Below are 16527 nucleotides of genomic sequence, written 5' to 3'. Positions count from 1 at the left end.
TCTCGGCGCAGGGCTTCTCGAAAATTAGGATGAATCCTATTTTTGACGCGACGCAGCCGTAAGGTAATGTCGGGCAGGCAGGAAGTGGAACGGTCAGAGCATCCGGGCCAGGCCCAGACCCCCCACATATACACACACATATACCCCACATATACATCCCCCACATAGACTAATTTTCAGAGGTGGGAGTAAGTCCTACATGTGCAAGTCATGAGCAAGTCTTGACCTACAAGTATCAAGCAAGTCCTAAGTCACTGTGGTGAGAGTCAAGCAAGTCAAGTCAAGTCATAGGACATTCTGATGAATAAGCCCACTTTCAGCATTTAAATCAGTTAAAAGACAGTGGTTATGAAAATGGATTCACCCCACACTATGATCTTGATTACATACACTGCTAATCATTTGAAATCTAATTTAGACCGATGACGATCATATAAGATTCATATTAACCCCAGAACTGCAGACAATATAGCCTGACTCAAAAAGTCTGTTCAAAAAGGCAGAATTCCAGGTAAGAAAATCATATATTGCCATTACACATATTTAATTTAAATGTATGTTAACACTAGAACCGCCAACAGCGTCAGCTCCTACATAGATATCATTTATCATTAAAACTCACTTAATGGGTTAATTTAGAAATTGCAAAAGTTCAGATTCATTTTACAATAAATCAAGGAATAATTCACTTCTACAAACAAAAACAACATAATTACAACATTTAAACAAACTACTAAAAGTAGATGAACTACATTATTCAAAAGTTTACAGTAACTTCTGATAATAACACACGAGGTCACGCTCTCTCTCTCTTTATGAGTGGACCGGTGAGCGTAGCGGAGAGCGTTTGTTTAAAGTTTGCAACTTTTCAAACCATTGTTAACAATTCACTTTTCTCTGGGTGATAGTTGATGTCTTTGTGCATCACTTCACCGACTTTGGGTTTTGTTGGTGGTGTTGTTTGGTTGCACTGGTGAATTGTTTGCCTAATTGTTTGTCTAGCTAGCGGCTGCAGTCACGCCGCCCGGCATGGCGTTCGGTGGCGGCTGCGCTGGGTTAGAGAAGCTGACTCGCCAACACGCCATCAAGCTCTCTCCACCTGTCGGTGTGTCGGTGGAGGAGTGTGGTCTGGCTGTGGGGGCTGTGGTGGGATACGGCAGAGTTAAATCTGTCTCCCGCATGAACAGTGCAGTGGTTATTTTTTTAGACTGCACGGAGAAAGCTAACCAGCTGGTGGAGAGCGGGCTAGTGATTAAAGGGATGCTGTTACCCGTGCTACCCCTCAAGTTTAAAATGGATGATTTTGTGTATACTGTCCATGTTACGTCTGACATTTTGAGATGTTATGGTTGTGGAGCGGCAGGACACCTGATCCGCGCGTGCCCGGAGAGGTTGACGCGCCCGTGGTGTCCGCGCTCGCAGCCGGCCCGACGGTGCCCGCGGCGGAGGCGCTACCGGTTGCCTTGTCCACGGCCCGGCCGCCGGTGCTGGGGTCCGTGCCCGCTGCGGAGCCGCTGCAGGTCCTTTTGTCCACGGCCGGGCCGCCGGTGCTGGGGTCCGCGCCCGAAATTAGATGATTTTTTTACTGATTTGCAGATTTTTCACAATTCTGCCAGGGTGGTGCAAAGAAGCCTTAGGGGAACCTTTCTTCAGCGGCCCAGAGAAGGCTCGGTTAAAGAAGATACTTCAGAGGGTTAGAGAGGAAACTGCAAAGAAAGATGAATAAGTACATCTTGGTTTTATTTTTTATTTTTCTTCAGCCAGGTTTTTGATTTTGTTAGGATGCAACTATAATTTCACAATGAGTGACATAAAGATGGGCTCTTTAAACATTAGCGGTGCTCGAGGGGATGCTAAGAGAGCACTTTTATTTACTTTATTCAACAAGAGTTTAAATGTGACGTTTCTCCAGGAAACTCAAAGCACTGCTGAGAACGAGAGTGACTGGAGGAGGGAATGGGGGGGGGGGGGGGGAGGGCTTCTTCAGCCATAAGCGCAGCAATAGTGGAGGGGTTGCCACTCTCTTTGCGAGGGGCTTTACACCCTTCTCCTGTACGGTCGATGAGGTCATCCCAGGACACTTGCTCAAAATAAATGCTGAATTTGAAAAAGTTAAAATATGTTTTATAAATATTTCTGCTCCCAGTGTGGGCGCAGAGAGGCTTTTGTTTTTTGAGAAACTGAAACACACTCTTAGCACCTGTGATAGTGAGGAGTATCTGTTCCTGGGGGGGGACTTCAACTGCACAGAGGACCCTGTGCTGGATAGGAACCACCAGGAACCGCATGCTGCCTCGAGGAGTGCCTTAATAAGATGAACAGAAAGCTTTGAGCTGTGTGATGTTTGGAGGCACTTCCACCCGGGCCAGCGGCAGGACACGTGGGGGCACTCTAGGGATAACCTGTTGTCTCTGGCTAGGCTGGATCGTGTCTATGTTTTTAATCATCACATTAATGTTAGCAGAAGCTGCTCCATCAGTCCAGTGGGAATCTCTGACCATTCCCTCGTACAAGTCTCACTTTTTATTAATCATGTTAAGTGTAATAGTGCGTATTGGCACTTTAATGCTTCTCTGTTGGCCGACAACCATTTCAAAAATGTTTTTTAATTATTTGGGGAAAACTACCGTTTATCTAAGAGTGAGTACAATTCTCTTCAGCAGTGGTGGGATGTAGGTAAAGTGAAGATCAAGCAGCTTTGCCTACAGTACACTTTCAATGTCACAAAGGACATGGCTAGATCTCTGAGAGCTCTGGAGAGAGAAGTGGTGGAGCTGCAGGGATTGGCAGACTAGAAGAGGTGGAGCTGCAGGGATTGGCAGACTCCACAGGAGAGCGAGAACATGTTGAAGGTTTCAAAAGTAAAAACTCAGCTCTGTCTGACCTGCTGGGGTTTTCTGCTCAGGGTGCTCTGCTCCGATCCCGGTTTCAGAACATCGTGAAGATGGATGCTCCCTCTCACTTGTTCTTTGGTCTAGAGCGTAAGAATGGTCAGAGGAGGCTGATGCACTCCCTGCGATCCAATGCTGGGCAGCTTCGTCAGTGTGCTGTGGAGTTCTACAAAGAGCTCTCCAGAACAGAGTTCCAGGCCGAGCCAGAGGTGGCGCAGTCGTTCTATGAGGGCCTTCCTAACGTCCCTGAGGAGGACCATGCTAAGCTGGAGGCGGAGCTCTCTGCCCAGGAGCTGCAGGAGGCCCTGCAGAGCATGCAGAGTGGGAAGGCTCCTGGCATAGACGGCCTGCCTGCAGACTTCTATAAGGCTCTCTGGCCGGTTATAGGTGACGACCTGCTGAGTGTGCTCAGAGACAGTCTTACAAACGGGAGGTTGCCTCTGAGTTGCAGGAGAGCTGTGCTCACTCTCCTCCCTAAGAAAGGAGACCTGCAGGAGAGCTGTGCTCACTCTCCTCCCTAAGAAAGGAGACCTGCAGGAGAGCTGTGCTCACTCTCCTCCCTAAGGAAGGAGACCTGCAGGAGATGAAGAACTGGCTTCCTGTGTCTCTACTCTGTACCGACGACAAGCTGCTTTCCAAAGTGTTAGCGACGAGGCTGAGGAAAGTGATGGAGCATGTCGTTCACGTAGACCAGACACACTGTGTACCCGGCAGGTTGATAACTGACAACGTGACTCTGATTCCAGATGTTTTGGACCTCTCTCATTGGGCTGTGAGCTTGGTCTGATTTCTCTAGACCAGGAAAAGGCTTTTGACCGAGTTGAACACCAGTGCTTGTGGCAGACGCTGGAAGCTTTTGGGTTCAGCTCTGGTCTCAGAGCCAAGATCCAGGTCTTGTACAGGGACATCGAGAGAGTACTGAAGATAAACGGTAGTTTGTGTGCTCCTTTTGAAGCTCAGAGAGGAGTCCCACAGGATGACATAATGGGCTTTGTTAAAAGATGATATCAATGTTTTAACTGGAACTGTGAGCAATTTTTGCAAAATCTCATCTGCTCGAGTCAACTGGGGGAGAAGTGAGGCCTTAGCAGGAGGAGAGGGCGGTATTGACAGCTTGTTGTTACCTGGGGGCCTTGGTTGGAAAAGGGCAGGGGTAAAGTACCTGGGTGTTTATCTTGGTGATGACACGTTTTGTTTGAAGAACTGGGACGGGCTGATAGAGAAAGTGGAAGGCCGGTTAAAGAAGTGGATCCTTCCCAAACTTTCTTTTAAAGGGCGTATCCTTATTTTAAACAACCTTGTTTCCTCCATGCTGGCTCACCGGCTGGCATGCACCGACCCACCCGTAAACCTGCTGTGCAGGCTCTCATGGTGGACTTCTTCTGGGACCGCATGCACTGGGTCCCTCAGAGCGTCCTGTTCCTGCCAAAGGAGGAGGGGGGACATGGCCTGGTTCACCTGGCAAGCAGAGGGGCTGCTTTCAGGCTCCGGTTCGTCCAGAGCTTCCTGACTGGACCTGCTGACCTGGTCTGGAGACCCGTAGCTCGGGCCTTATTGGAACGCTGTGGTGGGCTGGGGCTGGCTGAGTCGCTGTTCCTAATGGACCTAAAAGGATTACGCCTGAACAATCTCTCGGGTTTCAATGGAGGTCTCTTCAAGGTGTGGGGACTACTCAAAACAGAGAGACCAGAGTGCTGTGGCTCACTGTTCTGGCTCCTCAGAGAGCCGGTGGTCCCTGGATCTCGGTTTGTGTGTGGAGTAGGGCCCTCTCTACAACAGAGACTCTGTGAGGAGAGGATCCTCACGCTGGGCCAGGTGGTGGAGGTGTGTGGCCTCCGTCTGGACCACGCTGCAGGCCTGGCCTCACGTCTGAGCCTCAGGTCAGTCCGGGTGGTCAGCCTCCTGCTGCAGAGCTGGAAACAGCAGCTCAGCCAATCAGAGCTGGCGCTGATCGCTGCTCACTGTAACGGACTGAAGTCTCCAAATGACAATGAGTCTTTTCCAGAGATGCAATGTTTTCCTGACCTCAGTTGTGAGGGTATTTTGTTAAAGTTGGACAATGTTACTGATTTGAAGTTTAGCACCATGTCCAACAAAACATTTTATTATTTGGTGACAAAGGTGCTGAATCAGAGCAGACTCCAGGAGCGAGTGGACACCCGGTGGAGAGCCCACCTGGGCCTGACTGAGGCTCAGAGGCCTGAGTGGAGAGCGCTCTACAAGCCTCCGCTGACTAAGAGGGGTGGGGACCTCCAGTGGAGGGCTCTCCACGCTGCGGTAGCTGTAAATGCGTTTGTTTCAGTGATCAACCCTACGGTGTCTGACGCCTGTCCTTTCTGTGAACGGAGGGAAACCATTTTTCATTGTTTTACAGAATGTAGTCGACTCCTTTGTCTTTTTCAGTTACTCACTCAGATGTTGATTTTGTTTCATGTGGTTTTTTCTAAGACAATGTTCATTTTGGGTTGTAGGTACAGTCAGAAGCAAAAGTGCAAAATTGAATTTTTTGTTGGGGCTAAAATGGCCATTTTCCTCAGCAGGGGGAATAAAGTTGCGGAATCGTTGGATACCGATGCAGTTTCGATTTTCAAGCGGATGGTTAAAGCAAGACCGAAAGCGGACTACGGTTACTTTGGCTTAACAAAAAATGTGGGAGAATTTGAGGCCGGCCATCTCTCTCTCTCTCTCTCTCTCTCTCTCTCTCTCTCTCTCTCTCTCTCTCTCTCTCTCTCTCTCTCTCTCTCTCTCTCTCTCTCTCTCTCTCTCTCTCTCTCTCTCTCTCTCTCTCTCTCTCTCTCTCTCTCTCTCTCTCTCTCTCTCTCTCTCTCTCTCTCTCTCTCTCTCTCTCTCTCTCTCTCTCTCTCTCTCTCGTCAGTAGCTTAAACTTAACGTTAGCTTCCTAGCTAACACAACACAGTCACGTACCTTTCTCTGTGGGATGTTGTGGTGGTCCTGTCACTGATCTTTATGCTGCAGACCCTGCATACCGCTGTTCTCTTCTTATTACCGTCATCGACATAATAATCCTGGAATCCAAACTTAACTATTTGTGGAGTAACGCTAGCCGCTGCCATGTTAACTGAGACTCCTGCCTTCTAGTGGGTTGCCAGGTTTGCGCGCATTGGCGCTATAATCACCTTTTTCGAAAAAACTAAACGTAATATCCCACTACAAAAACAAACGCAAATATTTAATTTTAAAAAGTCAAGTCCTTTCAAGTCATCTGTCTCAAGCTTAAGTCAAGTCTCAAGTCATGAATACCAAGTCAAAGTCAAGTCAAGTCTTTTATCAATGTTAGTCAAGCAAGTCTCAAGTCAAAAAATATGGGACTCGAGTCAAGTCAGGTGACTCGAGTCACCACCTCTGCTAATTTTGCAGACCCCCCTCCTTCATCACAACACCTTCACTACGACACGCACAATGGACGACGAGGTTTTCATTATGGAAGTGGAAAAACACACTATTTTATACGATGTAACCGATGCTTTTTACAAGGACAACATCAGAAAGGACAAGGCCTGGTTTTTAATCGCTGGAGTTTGTGGAGTGGAAGGTAACAACTACATATTAATGTTTTAAGGTTCATTAATACTTTTAGGTACAGTACAGAGCCATTCAGTCGTTTAACATCTTGTGAAAGTCATTAAAAAACTTTTCAGTAAACTTGCATTTCACAATAAAGTAAGATCTTATTTCCTATATCAAGATCTACACAAAGTATTTAGTCAGCCACCAATTGTGCAAGTTCTCCCACTTAAAAAGATGAGAGGCCTGTAATTTTCATCCTAGGTATACCTCAACTATGAGAGACAGAATGAGAAAAAAAAATCACATTGTCTGATTTTTAAAGAATTTATTTGTAAATGATGGTTTCAAATAAGTATTTGGTCAATAACAAAAGTTCATCTTAATACTTTGTTATATACCCTTTGTTGGCAATGACAGAGGTCAAACGCTTTCTGTAAGTCTTCACAAGGTTTTCACTGTTGCTGGTATTTTGGCCCATTCCTCCATGCAGATCTCCTCTAGAGCAGTGATGTTTTGGGGCTGTCGCTAGGCAACACAGACTTTCAACTCCCTCCAAAGATTTTCTATGGGGTTGAGATCTGGAGACTGGCTCGGCCACTCCAGGACCTTGAAATGCTTCTTACGAAGCCACTCCTTCGTTGCCCGGGCGGTGTGTTTGGGATCATTGTCATGCTGAAAGACCCAGCCACGTTTCATCTTCAATGCCCTTGCTGATGGAAGGAGGTTGTCACTCAAAATCTCACGAGACATGGCCCCATTCATTCTTTCCTTTACACGGATCAGTGGTCCTGGTCCCTTTGCAGAACAACAGCCCCAAAGCATGATGTTTCCACCCCCATGTTTCACAGTAGGTGTTCTTTGGATGCAACTCAGCATTCTTTCTCCTCCAAACACGTCTAGTTGAGTTTTTACCAAAAAAGTTCTATTTTGGTTTCATCTGACCATATGACATTCTCCCAATCCTCTTCTGGATCATCTAAATGCTCTCTAGCAAACTTCAGACGGGCCTGGACATGCACTGGCTTAAGCAGGGGGACACGTCTGGCACTGCAGGATTTGAGTCCCTGGCGGCGTAGTGTGTTACTGATGGTAGCCTTTGTTACTTTGGTCCCAGCTCTCTGCAGGTCATTGACTAGGTCCCCCCGTGTGGTTCTGGGATTTTTGCTCACCGTTCTTGTTTCTCATCTTGACCCCACGGGGTGAGATCTTGCGTGGAGCCCCAGATCGAGGGAGATTATCAGGGGTCTTGTCTGTCTTCCATTTTCTAATAATTGCTCCCACAGTTGATTTCTTCACACCAAGCTGCTTACCTATTGCAGATTCAGTCTTCCCAGCCTGGTGCAGGTCTACCATTTAGTTTCTGGTGTCCTTTGACAGCTCTTTGGTCTTGGTCATAGTGGAGTTTGGAGTGTGACTGTTTGAGGTTGTGGACAGGTGTATTTTATTCTGATAACGAGTTCAAACAGGTGACATTAATACAGTTAACAAGTGGAGGACAGAGGAGGCTCTTAAAGAAGAAGTTACAGGTCTGTGAGAACCAGACATCTTGTTTGTCTGTAGGTGACCAAATACTTATTTTCCAGCATAATTTGCAAATAAATTATTTAAAAATCAGACAATGTGATTTTCTGGATTTCTTTTTCTCATTCTGTCTCTCATAGTTGAGGTATACCTAGGATGAAAATTACAAGCCTCTCTCATCTTTTTAAGTGGGAGAACTTGCACAATTGGTGGCTGACTAAATACTTTTTTGCCCCATTGTATATATATATAAATATATATATACATATATGCCTGCATGCACGACGCTCCGCTTCTCAAACGCTTCTGGAACGCGCCCGGTGGGTTATGACGCTAGAGGAGGTCGGACCAAAACCGCGGCGCAGCCGTAACGCGACGCAGACGGATCCGGTGGAAACTAGGGGTAAGTTGATTACATATTATCAAATGGAATAATTTAATGTATACGACAGTGCCATAGCTAAGTGTGTCAGGTCTAAAGGTGTGTGTTGCTCCGCTCACCGGTCCCTCACAGCGGGCAGAGCTGCGGGTGCTGATCTCTCTCTCTCTCGTCCGGTTATACTTCACTCTCGTTTCTGTCCAAATCCATCAGATCTAGCTAGTTCTAGCCAATGCTATGGCTGCTGCCCCTCCCTACACGCAGATCACGCAGACTCAAACCTCATCGTATGCCCACATTCCAGCTGAGAGGGTCTTCTCTACAGCTGGCCTGATTGTGAATCGCCTCTCCCCTGAGTAGACATGCTCATATTCTTAAACTAGAAAGAGTATTGAATAGCTACATTCTGTGCATAGGCCCTGTTACAGGTTATTGATCTCTGTTGTCACGGGTTACGTTACCCTAACCCGTTATGTTGTTCGTGTATGATCCCTCTTTCATTTAAAAACCAAGTTATGTTTTTAGCATGAAAGCTGTACGCCTATAGCTGTCAACTATTCAAACTGTGATCACCAGTTCAATACATTTGACACATTCGACTTGGTTTATATTCCTTTTTGAACATGTATCTATTTATTTTTCCAAATTATTTTTATTTCTTTTTTTTTTGGAAAATCTTTTCCCACATTTTTTTTTTTTTTTTTTATATGTACATTTCGGTTAATCGGTTCACCGTTTTTTTTGGGGGTTGCATATTCGAATATACATTTGCTTTCAAATTCCCATCCCTAATATATATATATATGCCTTTAATAGCTGTGCAATACATACCTGGCTGCTATATATCTCAGAATTGTTACAGGATATGTATTTAGTCAATTGTGTAATTTATTTATCTTTAACATTTCGTATCCATGCTTCTTAATTAACATTAAGCTTTCTTTGGTTCTTCCTTCTTGCTGCAACAAATGCAAATGTCCCCTCTGTGGGACGGATAAAGATATTCTGATTCTGATTAAATTCAAATGTACGCTGGTAAATGAAAAAAGCTTTGTTACTAACTGTAAATCACTTACTCATCACTGCCAGGGCAGGTTGGCCTTCACTTACTGTTCGGAGGCTCAGTCACTGGTACTCGTTCATCTACAAAGCCATGTTGGGTAAACTACCTCCTTACATCTGCTCTCTGATCACACAGAGAGTTGCAGGTAGCTATTGCCTGAGATCACATGATGTAGTTTTGTAACATGTGCCAAGTGCGAGGTCTGACTTAGGGACGAAAGCTTTTATGTGCGCAGCTACTCTTGCTCGGAAGTCTGCAAAAAGAACGGAAACTGAGCATCTTGGTTCCACTGCATGTTTTTAAAGTTCGGATAGGTGCAATGCTATTTGTCAAAAATAAAATGCAGAGTTTGTATTCAGCTTACAAATATACATAATGATATAAGTAGATTAATATTAATGAGGATTTAAACTCCATTTAAATGTACACTGGCAAATTTAAAGACCACCAAAATGTTGTGAGCTTTTGAAACTTGGTATCGATCTTACAGACATAAGATCACCCCTTTGTAACTCCTAATACCAGTGTTTTAGATCCGTATTTAAAAAGTGTTAAACCTGCAGACATCTATTTACACAGAGAGGGAAAACAGCGGCAAATGCAAAAGAAAAAGCTGCAATGAACTCTCAGAGAAACCTATTTAAATCTGATGTTTTATCCTAGGCTTCATTGTCAGCACGTGATGCCATTCATAATGTAATAACAGGAGTGAAGGGTCCCTGAATGCACCACCATCATGCACTTAACATTTCACAGTGGTGAGTCAGAGTCAGGAAAGCAGAGAGAAAGAGATGTCCGCAGTGACTCGTAGAATATTTGTTAGTAACATTTGTGTTAAAATCTCACAAACCAACAACTTTCTAACACATTTCTCTAAATGAATACTTTCCTGAGTTATCAGACCTAAACAGAGTTAATGCAGTAATTCATGTTTTTCCCCACATCATAAGCAGGAGGTTAAAGCGTTTATAGGAAAAGCAGCGGAGAGGAGGATGATATTACCATTCTGAATGGCCTCATCTTTCCAGCCGGGGGAGCAATTTTCTGCTGGCTCTAAAATAGATGGGAGAGGAACTTTTTAAAGAAGAAGCTCTGTGTTTTCAGAGAACAGCCTCCTCTGCTTTTCACACCACAAACTGTGGAGGCAAACGGGTGAGAACGAGCAGAAACTCTTCACCAGGAGAAGCAGCTTCAGAAAGGATGCAGGTATAAAAACACTAATGTTCCAAAACTCAAGAACAAACATCGTCAGCAGCTCGACAACACCGCTGCTTTTTGTCAACTTTTGTCAACTTTCGTTTTTGTTTCATTTTATTTTTTCATAATTTCCCTTTTTTTCTCAACTTTTATTTCGGTCAACTTTTTTATAGTCAATTTTTCGTTTTTTGTGATTTTTTGTTTATTTAGTTGTTTTTTGCTCAACTCTTTTTTGGGTCACCTTTTTTTTTTATTCTTTTTTTTTTTTTGGTCAATTTGTTTTTTTGGGTCATCTGTTTTTGTCAACTTTGATTTTGGTAACGTTTTCTTTGTCAACTTTCCTTTTTGTTTTCGCCAACAATTTCTTTTTTCATAATTTTCCTTTTTTTCTGATCTTTTATTTTTAATGGTCAACTTATTTATAGTCAATTTTTAGTTTTTTGTCAATTTTTTTGTTTATTGCAACTTCTTTTTTTAGTGATCTTCGATTTGTTTCCACATTTTTCTTGAGTCAACTTCTATTTTGTCCAACTTTTTTTTGGGTCACCTTTTTTTGTTATTCTTTTTTTTTTATCGACAACGATTTCTTAATTTTTATTTTGGTCAACTTTTCTTTTTTCAACATATTTTTGTCAACTTCTTTTTTTTGGTCAATTTGGTTTTTTGGGTCAACTGGTCAATCGTTTTTTTTTCTCATCTTTTATTTCGGTCATCTTTTTTTTTTTTTTTATTGTCAACTTATTGATAGTCAATTTTTTGGTTTATTGCAACTTGTTTTTGTAGTCAACTTCAATTTGTTTCCACATTTTTCTTCAGTAAACTTTTTTTTGGGCCACCTTTTTTTGTTATTTATTTCTTTTTCTAACGCCAACAATTTCTTAACTTTTATTTTGGTCATCTTATTAATAGTCAACTTTTTTTTAGTCAACTCCAATTTTTTTGAACTTTTTTTTGGGTCAACTTTTATTTGGTTAACCTTTTTTGGGTCAACTTATCTAGTCTTTTTTTTAAGACCATTTCCATTCCAATTTAATTTTTTGATAATTTTTTTCTTTTTATCGACAACGATTTTTTAACTTTTAGTTTGGTCAACTTTTTTTTTTCGTCAACTTTTTTTTTTTTCAACATATTTTTAGTCAACTTCGATTTGTACCTTTTTTTTGGTCAATTTGGTTTTTTGGGTCAACTGTTTTTTGTGAACTTTGATTTTGGTAACATTTTCCTTTGTAAACTTGCCTTTTTTTTTCATTTCTTTTTTCATAATTTCCCTTTTTTTCAAAAATGTTTGTCATTTTTTTGTTTATTGCAACTTCTTTTTAGTCAACATCAAGGTTTTTCCACATTTTTCTTTAGTCAACTTCTATTTTGCTTTTTTTTGGGTCACCTTTTTTGTTAACTTTTATTTTGGTAATCTTATTAATAGTCAACTTTTTTTTTGTTCAGCTTTGATTTTTGTTAACTTTTATTTTGGTCAACTTATTTATTGTCAACTTTTATTTTATTTTCAACACATTTTTTGTGAACTTCAATTTTTTTCTGTCTGCAACAATTTTTTGGGCCCGTCATCAACTTGACCAATAACCAGGGGTAAAATAGCTGCAGTAACATCAGAAGGAGTCATGTGACCACATTGTTAAAATAAGACCATCAAACATTTTAGGTAAGTTTCCAACAGAGACAGTTGTTCAGCTTTATGATCCTTAACGTCACCAAGCGCTCCGTCCCAGCTGTGTGCATCACTCTTTAGTGTCCCCTGATCTCCCATCTGTGTGCATCACTTTTTAGTGTCCCCTGTCCCCTGGTCTCCCAGCTGTGTGCGTCACTCTTTAGTGTCCCCTGATCTCCCAGCTGTGTGCGTCACTCTTTAGTGTCCCCTGATCTCCCATCTGTGTGCGTCACTCTTTAGTGTCCCCTGGTCTCCCAGCTGTGTGAGTCACTCTTTAGTGTCCCCTGGTCTTCCAGCTGTGTGCGTTACTCTTTAGTGTCCCCTGGTCTTCCAGCTGTGTGCGTTACTCTTTAGTGTCCCCTGGTCTTCCAGCTGTGTGCGTCACTCTTTAGTGTCTCCTGGTCTCCCAGCTGTGTGCGTCACTCTTTAGTGTCCCCTGCTCTCCCAGCTGTGTTCGTCACTCTTTAGTGTCCCCTGGTCTCCCAGCTGTGTGCGTCACTCTTTAGTGTCTCCTGGTCTCCCAGTTGTGTGCGTCACTCTTTAATGTCCCCTGGTCTCCCAGCTGTGTGCGTCACTCTTTAGTGTCCCCTGCTCTCCCAGCTGTGTGCGTCACTCTTTAGTGTCTCCCGGTCTCCGTTGTGTTTTGAGCTTCTTCAGCGTTTTGTATTTACAGCGTTTGGTTTCTGCAGCTTTTAGTAGACGCTGCGCATGTCTCCTCAAGTTGCTGAATGTTCTCTAAACGCTGCATGTGTTGTCAAGTTGCTGGAGATGTTTCTTCATGTGGAACCTTTGGGTTTTTATATCTGCTTCCTTTCTGAAGCTGCAGTTTCTCCTGATGGAAGAGTTTTTTGTTGTTGTAGCACATTAGCACCCGTTAGCCTCCGTAACAAACACATCAACCAGAGGCTGGAATACAGACGGTTCAAGGAATGAAGCATCAGATCATCACTGTGTTCATGTGAACTGTGTGTGTGTGTGTGTGTGTGTGTGTGTGTGTGTGTGTGTGTGTGTGTGTGTGTGTGTGTGTGTGTGTGTGTGTGTGTGTTCATGTGAGCTGTGTGTCTACCAGTTTAACTTTTGGTTCAGGTCAAGTCCTTTTCGTGGGCTAATCTCGTTTAGAGTCCCGACGCAGAGCAAACCGTTAATCAGAGTTTAGTTCCCGTCGATTCTCTAACAGTCTGCTGTCTGAGCGCCAACGCCCGGCACTTTTGTTGATCGCTCCGTAAAATGTGGGACTCTCATACTTTAATCAGAAACAGGACACTCGGTTTTCACACGAGGAAGTTGGGTTTTGAGACAGTTGATCTAAATTAGAATGAACGAGGATTAAAGCGTATAAACATAAGGAGTTTGAGTCAGAATGTGCAATAAAAAGGTTAAATAAAATAAATAAAATAAATATAAACATACGAAAACTTAAGTAAAGTGTCCAATTATAATAAATATGTATATTGGTTAAGGTAAGAATGTGCAATAAAAAGATCCAAAAATAATAAAAATAAAATGTAATAATAATATAAATATAATCAAAATGTTATTATAAACACAAGGAATTTGAGCTTGAATGTGCAATCAATTACTACACTACATGTATTTGTATGAACCCCAAAAAATTAAGTAAAGTGTCCAATACAAATAAATAAAATCAGGTAAAAATATTTATATAAATATAAGAAGTAATAACGTACAATAAAAAGATTAAAAAGTAAAAATGTCCAATAATAATAATATTAAATATCAACATAATACATTTGAGTTTGCCATAAAAATGTTAAATACATAAAAATACAGAGATTTAAACAAACATAAAACGGATTTATAAAGTGTCTAATAATAATAATACATAAAATAAATATATCTACATAAAAAGTAAAATGTTAAAATACAATTTTATTTAATTGAATACAAATATATTTTCAAGCATGAATACCATTGTGCACATTTTACTACAGTAAATGGTGAATGGACTGTACTTATATAGCGCTTTATCCAGTCTTTAAGACCCCTCAAAGCTCTTTACATACTACATGTCATTCTCCCATTCACACCCATTCACACAGAGCAGCGTACCTTACTCTAGGACAGGGGTGTCAAACTCAAGGCCCGGGGGCCAAATCTGGCCCGCGACTTCATTTAATGCGGCCCAACAAGAGCTTGCAAAGAATATAATATGTTTATTATACGGTTACATGCTACTTTACAGAAGCACATTGCCCATAAACTACATGTCCCACAATGCATCTCAAATTTGCCTTTTTCTCAGAATTAGATTGTTTTTTCAAAATGTCACTTCTTTTTTTTTGTTTTTACAGAATTTGGCTTTTCTTTTTAAATCATTTTGTGACATTCTTACTGAAGAGACTCGCAATGATTTGCCCTAGACTTCTGCTTTCAGACGTAGTTAATTATGAAGTTATTACCCTATCAGATAATAATCCAATGCAGAGGCAATAATGTCATATAATACATTATTTTATATATATTAAATATTTATATACGTCTTAAAGTTACAACCGGCCCTTTGAGTGCAACCATAATGCTGATGTGGCCCGTGATGAAATTGAGTTTGACCCCCCTGCTCTTGGACCTAACATTTATACAGAGCAGTAGTAGTGGAGTGCAGAGCTTCGTGACCACAGAGCGTGTGAACGTTGTGATCAGCTGTTTTAGCGCAGTGCTGCTGTACAGGCCGACGTTAACAGCAGCCCTGTCTGTGCACACGGAGACCAACTCCGTCGTCCGTCGTACCTGCGTACCACTTATGTGCACCCCTGCCTATAGGTGTCCTTGGGTGCTATGAAAGGCGCCCCCCAAATCAAATGTATTATTATTAATTAAACAACAAGGTATTTAAAGGCCCAGTGAAGTGCATGTTTTTGCACCAAAACGAAATGGCAGTTTCATTCCTTACATATCATTGTGCCTGTTCATGGCTAAAATAATTTTTAATAATTCATAATTAATGAATTAATGAATTATTAATTTTGCCGTCTGAGCCTAACGGAAGTTGCAGACGATAGTGGCTGTGACGTCACAAGATGTACCCAGTTGCGATTGTAAACATGGCGGAGACTCCGGAAAGTGATACTAGTGTGAGAGAAATGATTGATTTGGACAGCTTTTCGGACAGGATAGATGAGGAAAGTGATCAATCTGTGCACTTTGAGGGCAACATTAAGAGATTTACGGATACAGCTCTCAACACTCATATGAAACATATATTTCAATAATCAAAAAACATTGGAATGATTTCTTAACCTATTTTATACAACTAATATTACATAGATGGAAATATTTGTTTACATAGATGACCAAACCCACTGAGATAACTTAGGCTACAGTTTACCTCCCTGAGCTGACGTTATCTCTCTCAGTCCCACAGGAGAGCACTCTCCCTCTCCTTATTGTTGAAACAGCTAATCTCCGTTAGCTCCGAGCTAGCACCAGATGCTAACAACAACCCTGTAACTCTGTCAGTCTCTCTTTCTCTCTCTCTCGAATCGACCACTGGCCTTTATTTATCATGATCAATCAAAGAATCTACGAAACAATGACCCCAGCCAGGCTCACCTTCATCTTTTGGGAACAGAAACATCGCCACTTCGGCAGACTTGACATTACTACAGCCAGCGGCAATGCATCGTTTCCCCTGTGTTTTTCATCCCTCTTTCTTCACTGTCGCCTCCATTGTCAGGTTTTCTCGATTGGAAATCACTTCCAGTCGACTCCGACACACTTTCCAGGAAAATACTAGCTCAAAAACGTTGAGAAATTCGACTTTGAAAAAGAGAAAAAACGAACGGTGGTGAATGTAAACAGTGCAGCGGCGTCCATCTCGTGACGTCACGCAGTAGATCGCAAGCCACGCCCACGAAGGCGAAGGTCGACTGCAGATTTCCCCGGAAAATTCAAAACTCGTCAAATTTGTTGCTATTCCAACATTTTTTGATATGGGTTCCAATGGACAATTTTGGTCATTACTATACGTATTAGCATAACAGATCATGCACAGGTGCACACTTCACTGGGCCTTTAAGAATAATCATAACTATGTGAATGATGGATTTAATGTCATTTTTTCTAAAACTTAAATGCTAATTAAAGCAATCAGATTAAAGTTAACAAGAACTGCATCATAGACATTCAAGTGGTGCATTCATCCAGAGGGACTTACAATCATTCATTTGTATTTAATATTAGTATAGATAAAGGTTTTTTTATCTACACTATAGATTTAAGATTTTTAAGATTTTCTTTGATAATTTATATTCCCATTTTTCTT

At 42.0% G+C, this 16527-nt stretch overlaps 1 protein-coding gene across 6 annotated transcripts in view; it reads right to left on the bottom strand.

The window, feature by feature from the left end:
• The window catches only part of thrb (thyroid hormone receptor beta), a 149423-nt gene that overhangs the window by 42388 nt on the left and 90508 nt on the right, over positions 1-16527 (bottom strand). For 4 of the 6 annotated variants that reach the window (XM_079655824.1, XM_079655823.1, XM_079655826.1 and 1 more), the window contains one exon: positions 10385-10435. In XM_079655824.1, coding sequence (XP_079511950.1) covers positions 10385-10435 — 51 coding nt within the window. Of the gene's footprint in view, positions 1-10384; positions 10436-15815 lie in introns of all 6 variants that reach the window. The other 2 variants (XM_079655825.1, XM_079655828.1) reach the window with 2 other exon arrangements.

Source organism: Notothenia rossii, assembly GCF_949606895.1.
Source record: "Notothenia rossii genome assembly, chromosome: 10".
Lineage (NCBI taxonomy): Eukaryota > Metazoa > Chordata > Actinopteri > Perciformes > Nototheniidae > Notothenia > Notothenia rossii.
This window is presented reverse-complemented; position numbering and strand designations above follow the sequence as displayed.